We start from the raw sequence: 15,322 nt of genomic DNA, 5'->3' as shown, positions 1-15,322 counted from the left end.
AAGGACACTACTCCGGCCTCGCCCTATTGCATTCGGTATCGTGACCTTTGCACAGAACTTCGAATTAGTACCTCAGTGTACACTGACTGCTCTTAGAGTGACCGTGGTGTCAGGTGTGCCTTCCTCATTAGCACCAACATTTTTCGGTTTCAGCTTCTGGAACACAGCTCAGTATTTACAGCACAGCTCTCCTCCCCGTATGAGACAACGCAGTACATCTGGCGACAGAGGCTTTCCGATTGCGTCATCTGCTCAGAGTCTCTCAGTGCCCTTCATAGCCTCTGTGTGCTGCAGACTGTCCATCCTTTAGTGCGACGGGTCCACGAAAGCTGTCACTCGCTCACTCCTGACGGAGCCACCGTCACGTATACGTGGGTTCCCGGTCTCGTCGGTCTGACAGGAAACGAGGCCGCTGACGCTGCTGCCGAGGCTGCAGTCCTCGTACCTCGGCCCGCCAGTTCTTCTGTTCCCCTCGTCTCCGCATTGCAGTCTCTGCGCAGGTGGTTTCACTACGGCTTCACCACCGGCCCTCCCTTCACAGCAATAAGCTGCGGGTTATTAAGCCCGGTTGTCCGAACATCGTCGTCTTCCTTGTTGTGTTTCTTTGTACGGTCTCCTAATTTTTTACTTTTTTTTGTACTGTACCGGTGCCAAAGGGGAAAATTCTAGTCAGCCGTAAGTATACACGTCATACCCCACGTAAGCACAAAACAGAGGAGAGAACCCTATTATTGGCAATGTTGTAAGTGAATGAAATGAAAACTTCTATTGTAATGGAAAAAATGCATGTAAGTAATAACATACACAACAGATACAGATATTGTGCACACACGAATGCAGAATTGGCCAGTATTATTTTGGAAGTACCTGCACACATGAGAGGTGAGACAGTTACACATATTTCCCACTGACACCTGAACAGTTCAGTCACAGTTCTAGTGGTGACGTAATGGCATTCGCGAAAATGTGTTTAGAATAGTGCACATTGTTATGCTGTAGACCGCGTCACACTGCAACACGTATGACCTGAGCAAATTCTTGTCACCAGTGTTCAATACTTGATGATGATTCGGTGTCGTCAAATAAGAGTGCATCATACTAAGACTGTAAACTGAAGATGGTAACCCAGAATTACACTGAATTTTTCTGGATATCCAAACTCGTACAGCCATTGCTCGTGACTTTTTTGTATTTTGGTTGGTATTTTGCTCAGTGAATATATAACACATTTTTGGAAATATGGCACCAGTTTTACTGTTACAGTCCTGTCAGTTAAAAGAAAAGAGAAAAGCCATTATAGTGAGCCCCATGTATTTTGTTGCCACAGTGGTTTTTCTTTCTTTTGTGCAGTGATTTATTTGTAATATTGATTTTTCTCCTTACTTTGATTTTATACTGCATGTGCTTCTGTCCATTCCAGTATCATTTGGTGCACTGGAAGAACAATTGTTTAAACGCCTGTGTGCACACACTGTAATTAGTCTCTCGTACCTACAAGTCCAATGACACAGCGATACATAGGGGGTTGTGGTGTATTCCTAGAGCTGTCACTTAAAGCTCAATTTTGAAACTTTGTTAGTTGGCTTTCTCGGGGAACTTTATGTCTATCTACATGCACCTGCCAGTACAGTTCTTTCGACGTCCCACGGGTCAAACTGACTCACCTCGGTCAGAGTAACAGTCAGACATCGTCTGTACAATCACCCACTGGAAACACACGGTTACGGGTTGTTGAGCCACAACTTGCCACACGCAGTGACCGATAACCTCTGGCACAGAGATGCAACAGCAGGGAGCTGTCATCCAGTCATCTGAGCTCACGAAGGACTGCGCCTACTCGTCACCACTGATTTCGTCCAGATTTATGGCACGTGCTCCTCGGTATTGCCAAAAATGAGAGTGATCCAAGCGGGAGATCCAGGTGGCCAACCATTTAGGGAAAAATATCTGGATGGCTGGATTTTGTGTGAGTAGGACTTGGGCACTGAGAGCTCTGTAAAAAAATTGACAGTTTTTGCCCGTTATCAATACTGATACTGACATATACTGTTCCTGAGAACTCCAACACTTTTAAGAATGATTTTGTGTTATATTTTAAAATTTTTTGTAATTTTGCATTTGCTATTTTAATGTCTCATTTATTTTATTAATTTTCGAGTTATTTTAATATGCCGTGCCAACGCAATTGCACGTGCACTGACTTCATCTGCTGTTGTCCCTATTGTGATTAGTGGTAAGATCTGATGGAAGTCCCTGAAGAAGAAAATGGTACAGCTGGCTATAGGACTATATTTTTTACACAAACATTGAATTGTTCTCTGAATATCATATGAGGTACTGGAACTCGTCTGAAACAACTGAAGTGCATTCCTGCATCAATTACCAGTACTACTTTACTTTGAAATGCTACGGAGACTGTACGTGTCGTAGGCGTAGACTGTCAGCGCAGTAGTCGGGTGGCTCTACGCCTGTTGTGGCGATGGTATTAATTTCACAGTGGCGAGGGAATTCGTTTCGTCTTAGCTCAGGCAATTACACAAAATATTTGTGAGTGATACACGCAAACTTTTCTTGTCAGTCATTTTACCTATTGCTGGAAATGAGATCAAAATGCCTTCAGTACTTCCCTGAGATGTTTTACAGATTATGACTTATATGTAAGTTTGTAATGGCAGAAAGAAAATATTTTTGGTGATATATACTGATGGAAAAAAAATTGCAACACCAAAAAGTAATCGATGTAGAGTAATATAATTTCGGGAATACATTTGTCTAGGTAACATATTTAAGTGATTAACACTGGTAGATCACAGGTTAATGTAAGCCTGAGATAAGCCATTGAAAATGTGAAGCACTGGTACATTAATAACCTCTGTAACCACCATAATGGAAACCTGCATGCATTATGTTGTAAGGGCACCAGATACAAATACAAAATACATGTGTTTTATTCCACCTCTGAAAATGTTTACGTGCAATTGGTGCCTTCAGTGTTAACATAATAACAATAGTAATAATAATAATAATATAAATTTGGACAAATGTCATCAACTACAATATAATAATCCAAGATGGATACAACACATATTTATGCAAATGTCAATAACAACAAAAAGTTTCGTAACAGATCAGTTACAAGATAAATGAACTACAGGGGTCACTCCAAAAGAAATGCACACTATTTCTGTAAAAATACAGTTTTCATTCTGCATGTGTGAAAGTTTTACAGTGTGTAGATACAAACCTTCCCACTTGTTTTCAAACTTAGTTCAATCTGTTCCTGTGAGTGGCGCTGTCACAGCATGTCTTCAAGATGGCTGCTACACTTGACGTTCGTCAGAAGCAATGTGCTGTCATAGAATTCCTGTGCTGTGGAAACGAGGCAGTGGGAAACATCCACAAGAGATTGAAAAAGGTGTACGGAGATGCTGCTGTCAATCGCAGTACAGTTAGTCGGTGGCCAAGCAGGTTACGTGACGAAAGCGGGCACGGCAATATTGAGGACTGTCCTCGCAGCGGCAGGCCTCGTACTGCACACACTCCAGACAATGTGCAGAGAGTTAACGAATTGGTGACTGCTGACAGACGCATCACAGTGAACGAATTGTTGCGCTACATTGGGATAGGGAAGGAAGTGTTTGCAGAATACTGAAGTTGTTGGCGTTAAAAAAGGTTTGTGCCAGGTGGGTTCCCGGCACCTGGCGGGCCTCACGCCCAAAAATTTTAACTGCTAACACAGCCAATACAAGGAGATGCAAATCAAAATGATGGATATTTCGTCGCCCAGCCAGGCATTCCCCAGCAAGCTCTACAACAAATACAGGAACACTTTAATGAAGCTTCAGAAGACAACTCTCAATATACAGTTTAATAAAAATTGCCTAGCTAATAATGTAATTCCATATTATATCAAAAACTCTGTGAATAGCATGTCATCTGCACCAAAGAAAGTGTAACAGAAAGTGGAGATTTTGTGGCTAAAGCATGAAATTAGGGAATTATATGCTAAAAAGTAGTTGCTTAGCACTAAACTTTACCAAACACATTTAGATTTGGCCAACAAATTTACAATACCAGCTCACTTTGAGGAAATAACAGAGAGAGAAAAGGCATATATTCAGAAAGTAATGCAAGAAAAACGAGAGAAACAAAACAGAAAACTCAACAGAATAATCAACAGCACAAACACACCCACTAAAAACAATCTCAACCAACAATATAAGTTCCATGATGGAATTGTGAACCTACCTGACATAAATCTTACCGAACAAGAAAAGAACCTACTAGAAAAAGGGCCAAAACACAACATTAACACTAACATATCACACAAAACAATAGAAAACCTAATAACGGAATCAGGAGACATTTTACAGGAACAAGAAAGACTCAGCACCCCAGAGTTTAATGCAAACTAGACAAGAGAATTAGTAGCTGCAGAAATATCACAGATAATCAGAACACACAAATCCACAATTATTTCTAATCATAAAACATCAGAGGAAATCACAGCCAGCAAACTTAAAATAAATTAAAACAGAACAATGCCATAGTAACAAGAGCAGACAAAGGGAATATTACTGTAATTATGAATGAAAAGGAAAACACAGAGAAAACACTAGATTTTCTCAAAGACAACAACATCACAAAACTGATCGGAAAAAAAACATTCAACAGACACTGTAAAACATCAATAATACATTCTCAAAAAGCCAGGTAAAGAGAATGACACAGGAAAATGCAAAAGCACCCACCCTAAATGCCCTACCAAAGGTTCACAAGGATAATATCCCATTAAGACCCGTAATTAACTTCCGAAATGCTCCATCCTACTACATAGCCCATCAAACACACGCACTACTTAAAAAGCTGTACACGTTTGATAACAACAGGAATCTGGAGTTAATAGACAGAATCAAGAACATACACATACCGGACACAGCAACCCTCATATCATTCGACGTCACATCAATGTACTCTTGCCTTCCAATAAATGAAACAATCATCGTCATCACACGAATATTAAAACAACAAGGAAACATACCAGACACACAAATCAATGAAATAACCAACATACTCAAGACCATTACATCACAAAATAATTTTGTATTCAATAAATAATTTTATTCTCAACACGAAGGACTGCCAATGGGATCACAACCTGGACAATCTTCAGACCCATAATAAAACCAAAGAACTACAGGTTATATACTGGTACTGTTATGTCAATGCCTGATTGATGAACCACATACACGCATAGAACAGCTACACAATGAAATAAGCAACTTACACCAAAAATTAACTTCACATTAGAAACAGAAACTAACAACACACTACACACTACACTTTCTAGATCTCACCATACAAAAAACAAACAACACACACAACTTCACAATATTCAGGAAACTGACAACCACAAGCACCACCATTCACAACCTATCAAACCACCCATTGACACATAAGCATGCAAACTTCTGTTTCTTCATGGGTGTTCTGTTTAATCTGTGGAGCATGAATCTGAACTACACACAAGAACTAAACAAAATAAAACAAATAGCAGCAGAAAATGGTTGTACCCTCATATGGTAGACAAGTTAAATCAAACAATATGCAAATAGTACAAAAATGAACACAGAACACACCACACACACACACACATCCTCACCCAGCACAGAACAACACAAAACACAACAGAGCAACAACACACACATGAAACGAAATGGCACATACTCACCTGCAATAAGAGCAAAAGCATGTGGCAACTTATTAATATGAATACTAATAGAGGAAAACAACTACAAAGTGATATTACCTTAAAAATAGAAGGAAAATTAGTCTCCAGTGGGAAAGAAACAGCAGAGGAATTCAATAACTACTTTACAGAAACAATAGAAAACCTGGCTGACCATCTTGAAAATAGCTGTCCCTTGCAACTAGAACCAAACTTATGCTCTGAGACACTATTTTTAAGGCCTACATCTGAAATTGAAATAGAAAAGACACTTCATAGCAAAATTTTAAAAAAATCATCTGCTGGACAAGATCAAATTCCATGCTTCCTCCTCCATAATTGCAGTAACTATCAGTAAACCCCTAGCCCACATAATAAACTTCTCATTCCTGAATGGTGCATTTCCTGGTATGCTCAAAATTGCAAAAATTATACCTGTCCACAAAAAAGGAAGCAAAGAGGATCCCAGTAATTATCGACCCATTGCACTGCTTTCAACTTTTAGTAAAGTATTTGAATATATAATGGCCACCAGAATCATGTTCTTTCTAGACAAAGAAAATATCCTGTCACCTGCTCAGTTCGGCTTCCAAAGTAAGAAAGCTACAACTGATGCAATACAAGAATTTCTAGATCATGCACTGGAGCTTGTGGACAAAAACCTCCCAGCCATAGGTATCTTCCTAGATCTAACAAAGGCCTTCGACATGGTTAATCATAGTATACTTTTGCAAAAGATGAATTCCTATGGAATAAGAGGAAATGCCTATGACTGGTTTAAAAGCTATCTGGAAGATCAACAGCAGTATGTCGAATTAAATGAACCTAAGCTCTCGGGTACAGCTAGCACTGTACATTCCTCCATACATACCATAAAGCAAGGCGTTCCCCAAGGCTCCGTCCTGGGCCCCTTGCTGTTCTTACTTTACATAAATGACCTTCCTCACAGCCTACCAGACACAAAAACCCTTTGTTTGCTGATGACACCTCTGTACTCATATCTGCGCCCGAACAAATTCTCCAGTCTAATGTAGATAGGACCACAGATCAAATAAGTTGATGGCTTCAAAGTAACAGCCTGCTTCTTAATGCAAAAAAGACAATTGGAATAACCTTCCACACTGGCCAAAACAGAAATCCATTATTACCAACTATATCACTGGACAAAATAATGTTAAACTTGAAAATGAAATAAAATTTTTGGAGGTCACTATTACTGATACGCTCACATGGAAAAGGCGCATTGACATTACCAGCACAAAACTTAATAAAGTATGCTTCATGATTAAATCAATAAGGAACGTCACTAACACAAGTACCCAAACCGCTATGTACCATGCAATCTTTCACTCTGTACTTAACTACGGAATCTTCTTCTTCTGGGGCAAAAATTCTGAATCAATTAAGATATTCAAACTGCAAAAGAAGATAGTCAGAACAATTATGTTCAAAAACCAAAGAGACACTTGTAAACCATTATTTAAGAAACTAAATATTTTGCCCCTCCCATGCCAATACATACTATAATTATTATTCTTTACCAAAAAAAGTATCAACAAAATTAGCAAAAATATGGATTACATCGATTATGACACAAGATCAAAAACCTCTCTAAGAATACTTCCCCACTCAACAAAATTATACAGTGATGGTGTCAATTGCATGGGAATAAAATTATATAACCATCTTCCAACTTTTATACAAGAAATAAATAAATTCAAACAGATGGTGAAATCTCTTTTAATAAAAGACTGCTTTTATACCATCCAGGAATATTATGAATCAAAATTGCCTTAGTGCACGATAATGTATCAAAGCTGAATGTTATTAAGTCACTTTTGTCACATCATGTAAAAATTCTCCGTGAAGCTGTAACTTTAAGTAACATAATTTGTAGGTAATGTAATATAATCATTCTTCTGTGTTCTTGTTTACTGTTTTAGACTACTGTAAACTGTATATTTGTATTGACTTATCCCATATCAGTTGTACAAGCCATTGTACTGATTTGACCTATGGGACAAATAAATAATAAATAAACAATAACAAGATCGTTCACAGAATAGGCAACATATTAAAGAAACAGGGACTCCAAATAGGATACAGGACAGAGAACACAACACAGAAAAAGATAAGAACACAAGAAACACCCATGGATAAATTTAACAGATCAGGAATATATGAACTCACATGCAACACTTGCCAGTCAGTATACGTAGGACAAACATGCAGAAACTACAAAACAAGATATTCGGAACATCTCAGAGCTTGTAAAAGCAACAGCTCCCATAGCACATTTGCTGACCACCTTATAGTCAACAATCACCACCCAACCATAATAGAAACAGACTTAAGAATACTAAAAACCCAGCCACAGCCTATACAGCAAACTGACTATTGAGGAAAACTTAATACACAGAAGGCAATAGCAGAAGGAAATAAGGTCTTAAACGGATACACTACACTCTCCAATGGCACACTATTTAACACATTAAAGGAACTTTACAAATAAAAACTGCACAACAGATAAAGTCTACACACACACAAAATGCAAACAAAATTCAAATTTGGCGCCGAACTCTCTGGTAAACAAATGAACACGCTCTGGGCTGAGACACACAACAAACCACAATCACACTGTGTTCTGGTGTAGTGAAAAAGTGTTTTACTACGTTATTTGTGGAAAATACTTGTAATAGTTACGTATGCATGACAACATCTCAGCGTGATGCGGAGAATGCAAGTGCATGCCACATGAAAACGTAAGTAAATACGAAAATAGGCGCGAAAAACTAAATTACATTCTAAAAGATAGGTTAACTCCCAGCAAAAAACTTTCCCCATTAACATCGTTTGGTTGCAGATGACAAGCAACCTGTAGCAATTAACACAAAAGTGGTACATAAAATTCATACACACCAAATGTAAAGGTATTTACAAAAAAAGAAACGATCTGTTGTTTGAACTAGAAATACACATAATTTTATAATCATTTACCAAAAATGTTCACATTGCAGAATAAATAAAAACGAAAACCCACTGATGGTGCCGAAACATGTTTGAGTACTGAGAAAAACGGTGTTTTGCGTAACGCGGACCTCACATCCAAAAATTTTAACATATGTACAGTTTGCAGTTAATTTATTCTTTCTTATAAGGAAAGTGGGTAATTTTTCACATACTCGAGGAACTCTTGAGCAGCGTAAATTAATTTACTTTTGATCCACCTTATTTACTGGCGCTGTGTAGGCATTTTTAGGTAATTTGTTGAAGCGGACAGGACCAAGATTTTTGTACCTGTTGTGTGTCTTTGCAAGCCTAACACATGGCAAATCAATTGTATGTCCACTTATGTTATGGTCATGAAATGTCCTCCTTAAGTCAAATTTACTCAAATTCTCATTAACGAAGACGAGGGAGTTGTGAATATACAGGCCAGACACTGTAATTATATTTAGTTTCTTAAAATAATCTCTTCGTGATTTGTATGGTTTAAGCCCTGCTATGCACCGTATGGCTTTCTTTTGCCATTTAAACACTACAAAAAGCGATTCGGATAGCTGGAGTAGGAGGTTTTTGTTAATCCTGCGTTGTTTTAACATACTCTTGGAAAATGACATCTCCTAACACAAATTTCTAATAGCTAAATGAAATACCAATTTTCCTAGATTTGGCTTTAAAAATGTTTTGATGTAACGAAATATTTTCATAGAAACTTTCTTCCCCCATTTCCAAACTTAGGAGTTGAATCTCTAAAATTGCTGAAACAAGTATTTTTTTTGATCTCCAACCAAAAAGCTAAATACAGTTTCATAGACGTAGCTTTAAAATGTTTTACCAGTTCTTTAATTATTTAGTTTTTTTAAAAAATTCACCCACTGTTTCACCCTTTTGGGAGTTGAATTTCGAAAAATGTTGAAACATCATCTTTTTTTTTCTGGCCGAGAAACCAAATAGGCCTACCAATTTTCGTAGTTCTAGCTTCAAAATTGCGTTAATAGCGATATGTTGTCAGGAAGCGTTCCATCCCCTATTTCGCCCCCACATGGGTGGAATTCCGAAAAATCCCTTCTTAAACGATGTCTTCCGTATAAGATCAACACCTCCAAAGTTTGGCGGTTTGGGCTGGTTGATGATGAGTCACCATTCAGTCGGGGGATTTCCTTTCGTATTTATAGAAATTTGGAAATTTGTGGTAAGTTCCTATGGGAACAAATCACATCGGATGAGAAAAATCGGTTTTTAGCTGTTCTGAGGCCAAAAACCGCATAAAACGCATCAATCAAAATCAAATCGGATTATTAGTTTCCGTGTGACTGGCGCAAAACATATTCAATTTGCTGCCTACAGTTTTCTGCAACAAGTTGAAGTCGAGAAACAGCATGTTTCCTGGGTCACGTTCAGAATGTGTTGCGCAATGCGTGCCTTCAGTACAGCTGGTAAGTTTGCAGTCGGAACAGTGAGCACAACATCTGTCAGACAGCCCCCACAGCCAGAAGTCACACGGATTAAGACCAGGTGATCGGGGCGGCCAGGCTGTAGGGAAATGGCGGCCGATAATTCTAGCTTTTCAGAAATGGCGCTTCAGCAGCCGCTTAACTAGATTTGCGATCTGCGGAAGTGCGCCATCTTGCATAAAAATGATCACATCCACGCTGTTGGAGAGCTGGAATGACGTGGTTGCGCACAAGACAGTCGTAGTTCTTACCAGTGACGGCACAGGTAACAGGACCGGAAGCACCTGTCTCTTCGATAAAATATCGCCCTGTGATAAATGATGCCGTAAACCCACATCACACAGTGACCTTCACAGGATGATTGATGTGCGTGTTGGATTTCTCGTTGCCCCTATTGGACAATTCTGTGTATTGACAAATCCTGTCAGAAGGGAGAGGGCTTCGTCTGTCCTCAAAATCTTCCACGCCGATCGTTGTCCACTTCCATGCGAGCAAGAAATTCAAAAGCAAAAGTCTCCCTTATTGACAAGTCAACAGGAAGCAGCTCGTGCTCATGGGTAATTTTGAATGGATAGCAAAGAAGGATGTTTCGTAGGATTTTAAGCATCGTGCTCACGGGTATGTCCCATGTTCGGGCAATTCTCTGTGCACTACACGTTTGCACACTCGCCTTCTCCTGCACTGCTGTGGCCACTGCTTCCACTGACGTCGAATCAATTCGTTTCCTCCCTCTACCAGGTTCCACACCAAAAGAAGCCGTCTTTTCGAATTTCAGAATCATTTTCTCCAGACCCACGGCAGTCATCCGATCAACGCCTTCTTTCAAACCCTTCAATGCCTTGACTTATGCAGAGCGACGTGGGCAGCAAATTGATCATGATTCTTGTAATGCAGCTGTACTAGCAGATCGCGATCCTGCTTTGATTTATTTATGGCGAACGTCGCAGACCCGAGAGGAGGAAAAGCCGTGTACCCGGCGTGTTCACACCAACTTCACCACTGTTCATTTTCTTATGCCATACTTTTTCCCCCTTCTCCGATAATATTCCGTTGCAATTTGACGTCATTCTGACAGTGGTGTTATTTCTAAAGCGTTTTGAAAGTTTAACTTTAATTATAATCACCCTGTATATGTGCGAGATTATAAGGCACATTATTTGGTACCGAGATGCAGCGCCACACCCCTTTGCACACCATTCTTATGTCATACGTAAGTGTATTTCGCTCTGTAGAATTCGATTGTTTATATTTGCGCCAGAGATTGTCATACGTGAAAGAAAAGACTATTGATATCGATACTTTCTCTGGAGAAATGTCTTTGTGGCGGTACCCAAAACCCAAATGAAAGTTCTAACAAATGTGTATGGGAAAAGATTGCCAAAAACTATTTTTGTGGGAAGAAATGCACTTGCCATTGGTGTTTATAATGCAGTTTCATGTTTCAATGATGGTGTGCAAAGCAGGAAATATGTTTTAGAGAAAATGGGAGGTTCGAGTCCTCCCTCGGGCATGGGTGTGTGTGTTTGTCCTTAGGATAATTTAGGTTAAGCAGTGTGTTAGCTTAGGGACTGCTGACCTTAGCAGTTTTCACACACATTTAAACATTTGAAGAAAATGGGAATGAAGGCCAAAGCTTTGTATGCCATAGACAGAGAGCGGGTAGTGAAAGCAGATAAATCATTTTTGGAGGTAATAAAATCAGGAAGAGTGCATCATAAGAGTGTGAAAAGGAAGAAAACTTATTTAGAAAATGGAAAAGAACCTGCTTATGATACTGGACAGTTCTAAAAGAATGCCAAATACAAGCAGAAACTTTAACGACCATTTTCCGCAATACACAAATTTCTGTACTTAGGTACATGTAACATCCAAAATAAATATCCTAGTGCTTTCAAACTTGGTATGCTCATTAAACACAAACTACTTAATTCAAAACACTAGAATTTTCCAAATCTATTAAAAACTAGCTATAAAATTTAAGTTTTTTTCCAAACACGAAGTTTAAAATGTAACAACTCATTCATTTTTTCATAAATTGAATGAATTCTAGAGTTTCATACATCTGTAAGCGTGGTTTGTATGCTGTGCAAAATTCGTTCAAAAATCTCTCTTACTTATGACGGAAAGGGTACCTATAGCAACAAATGCAGTCAATAGTAAGTAAAAAAAGATGAAGTTTCACATGTAAAAAAACGTATTTTTTATGTTTTTGAACTTTCACTGCTACGAGTATGAATCCTGAATGCTTCCTGGTCGTGTTGACAAAGTTTTGTGAATTTATTTGTAAAAGTATAGTCAGTGGAAATTAAAATGTCCTGTGGTGCCTCTCCTGCTCCAAGTCGTCCCGTTTGACGCCCTACTCCCCTTAAGTCCAAAGACTGGTCTAATGCAACTCTCCGTGCCTGTCTCTACAGTGGCTGTGAGGCTGTGCGTAATATAAGCCCAAGTTCCGCTTTCTGGCCCTGACTGGTCACTCTGGCCCGACCGTGCGCCGTGCCATCAGACGCGGCGTGCAGGGCGTCTGGTGAGCACACCGCTCCCCCGGCCCTCGTCGCCTTTCGTGACTCCGGAGCCGCTGCTACAGGCTCGACTACCTCCCCAGTCGGAATTGCGAGGTGTAACACCCTCCGTTCCAGTCCCCCCACCGGGGGGAAACCGCCCAGGTATTACCGGAAATCGGGCCCTGGTCCCCCGTATGACAGTCAAGTGGCTCTGAGCACTATGGGACTTAACTTCTGAGGTCTTCAGCCCCCTAAAACTTAGAACTACTTAAACCTATCTAACCTAAGGACATCACACACATCCATGCCCGAGGCAGGATTCGAACCTGCCACCGCAGCGGTCCCGCGGTTCCAGACTGTAGCGTCTAGAACCACTCGGCCACTCCGGCCGGCCTGCGCTCAGAAGAAAGCGTGGATGGACAGACAAATATTCTCTTGGTGGTTCCATGAAACTTTTGTACCAGCAGTGAGAAAAGAGCTAAAGAGGGAAAAGCTTCCACTGAAAGCTATCCTTATAATTGACAATGCTCCCAGTCGTCCTTCAGTCCGATGGTATGGCGTGTAAGGGTGAGAAACGCCATCCTCACCTGCTGTAAATTGACGAGACTTTGGTGACCGAGTGACTCCCGGGATAAGGAGTCGCCCTCTTCCATGCCAACGTCCTCCTTGCAGGGCGGATGAGCGGTTAGAGATAAGGGCATTAAGACATCCTATGTTCTTGGGTTGAGAAATCGTCCCTAAAGGCGGAAGATCCAAAGATGGGCAACGACAAAGGACACCAAGGGTAGGCAATTCACCTATGAGAAAGCAGCTGTGATCACAGACTGGGTGGCTCAGAACCGTGTCTGATGTACAAGCACTCTTTCTCCCACCCGATGTGACAGCCTAATTCAGCCCACGGACCAGAGACCAGGGAATTTTGGAATTACCTCTTTTCTCACTGCTGGTACAAACGTTTCATGGAACCAACAAGAGAATGTTTGTCTGTCCATCCACGTTTTCTTCTGAGCGCAGGCCGGCCAGAGTGGCCGAGCCTTTCTAGGCGCTACAGTCTGGTACCGAGCGACCGCTACGGTCGCAAGTTCGAATCCTGCCTCGGGCATGGGTGTGTGTGATGTCCTTAGGTTAGTTAGGTTTAAGTAGTTCTAAGTTCTAGGGGACTGATGACCTCAGATGTTAAGTCCCATAGTGCTCAGAGCCATTTGAACCATTTTTGAACCGCGGCGGCCTATGACAGTCAGCCCCACTCGCTACTCAGCTACGGAGGTGGACGTAATTAATCTTCGTAACTGCTTCAAGAGATACCTGCAAGATGTACGTGTGTGAGACCCACACATATTTCTGATTACTTTCTTTTGAGAAATGAACGCTTTTGGGCTGAGTGAGGAGTTACTGCAGAATGCAGGGTGAGTCGAAAAGGACATTACAACTCTGGAATTATATAGGAATGTATTGACGTAACTTACAGAATCGGTAGAGGTGTCATTTAGTAGCAAATAACCTCGCCATTTGAGATGCGTCACCCACACCAGTAATAAATTTCTTTCCACACTCATTGCAAAAAATCGGATGTAATACACTAGACTCTCGCTAATCCCACCATTCCTGGCACGTATGGGTGCCGGATTACCGGAAGTGTCTGAAATTTATTTTATTCATTTATTTGTTTCTTATTTATTTTGAAAACATAGGGGATATAGTATACTGTACATAGAGGATATGCTTTAAATCCAAAAATACATTAATTTTCAGTGAAAACTTAGTCCTCGAGTGTATACTGTACGTAATTATACAGTCGTGTCACTCACTACGAAACATGTCCCTAATTTTTAACTGTCGCGATTACGATACGCAACGGTGGCATGCTTTATCACGCAACCGCTTTACAAGCATTACATCGGTGGTGCTTGTTGCATAATGTACTCCAGGAAGATCTCGGCAGCTCAGCACCAGCAATGCGAGAAATCTTCATGCTCTCTCCTCCTGTGTCCTCTTCTTCATTACTTTCATCATTACTTTCTTCCATACTTTTGATTATTTCTTCATCTGTTAAAGTTTGGTCCATATTACAATTTTCCTCATTCAGTCACTTAGTAGCATCTTCATCATCAATTTCTTCTCCTCCTGGAAGGTTGTAGAACATGTCAATGTACAAAGTAACTGATAATTCCGAATTGACTGGCTCATCGCTGTCACTCACTACTGGATCTAACTCTGCATCAACGGATGGCCACAATTTTCTCCAGCTCTGCATTATGGTAGCGCTCTCCTCTTTATCCCATGCTTTGGCTGCTTGGAAAACTATATCAAGTATGTTAATCGCTTTCCACGCCTTCAGCATAGTCTCAATAGAGTCGTTTTCACTTTCGTTCATCAAGGAGACGAGAAGTGAATTTCGATAATGACGTTTAATTAATTCCAAAATTCCCTGGTCTCTGGTCCGTGGGCTGAATTAGGCTGTCACATCGGGTGGGAGAAAGAGTGCTTGTACATCGGACACGGTTCTGAGCCACCCAGTCTGTGATCACAGCTGCTTTCTCATAGGTGAATTGCCTACCCTTGGTGTCCTTTGTCGTTGCCCATCTTTGGATCTTCCGCCTTTAGGGATGATTTCTCAACCCAAGAACATAGGATGT

General features: G+C 40.4%; 1 protein-coding gene across 2 annotated transcripts in view; it reads left to right on the top strand.

The window, feature by feature from the left end:
* Positions 1-8,382: 8,382 nt before the first annotated feature.
* The window catches only part of LOC124591661, a 238,492-nt gene continuing 231,552 nt past the window's right edge, over positions 8,383-15,322 (top strand). For both annotated transcript variants that reach the window (XM_047131756.1, XM_047131755.1), the window contains exon 1: positions 8,383-8,490. In XM_047131756.1, coding sequence (XP_046987712.1) covers positions 8,476-8,490 — 15 coding nt within the window. In that variant the 5' untranslated portion in view covers positions 8,383-8,475. The remainder of the gene's footprint in view (positions 8,491-15,322) is intronic.

The sequence above is a fragment of the Schistocerca americana genome, unplaced genomic scaffold (assembly GCF_021461395.2).
Source record: "Schistocerca americana isolate TAMUIC-IGC-003095 unplaced genomic scaffold, iqSchAmer2.1 HiC_scaffold_86, whole genome shotgun sequence".
Classification (NCBI taxonomy): Eukaryota; Metazoa; Arthropoda; class Insecta; order Orthoptera; family Acrididae; genus Schistocerca; species Schistocerca americana.
The sequence above is the reverse complement of the archived record's forward strand: the minus strand, read 5'-3'. Positions and strand labels throughout refer to the sequence as shown.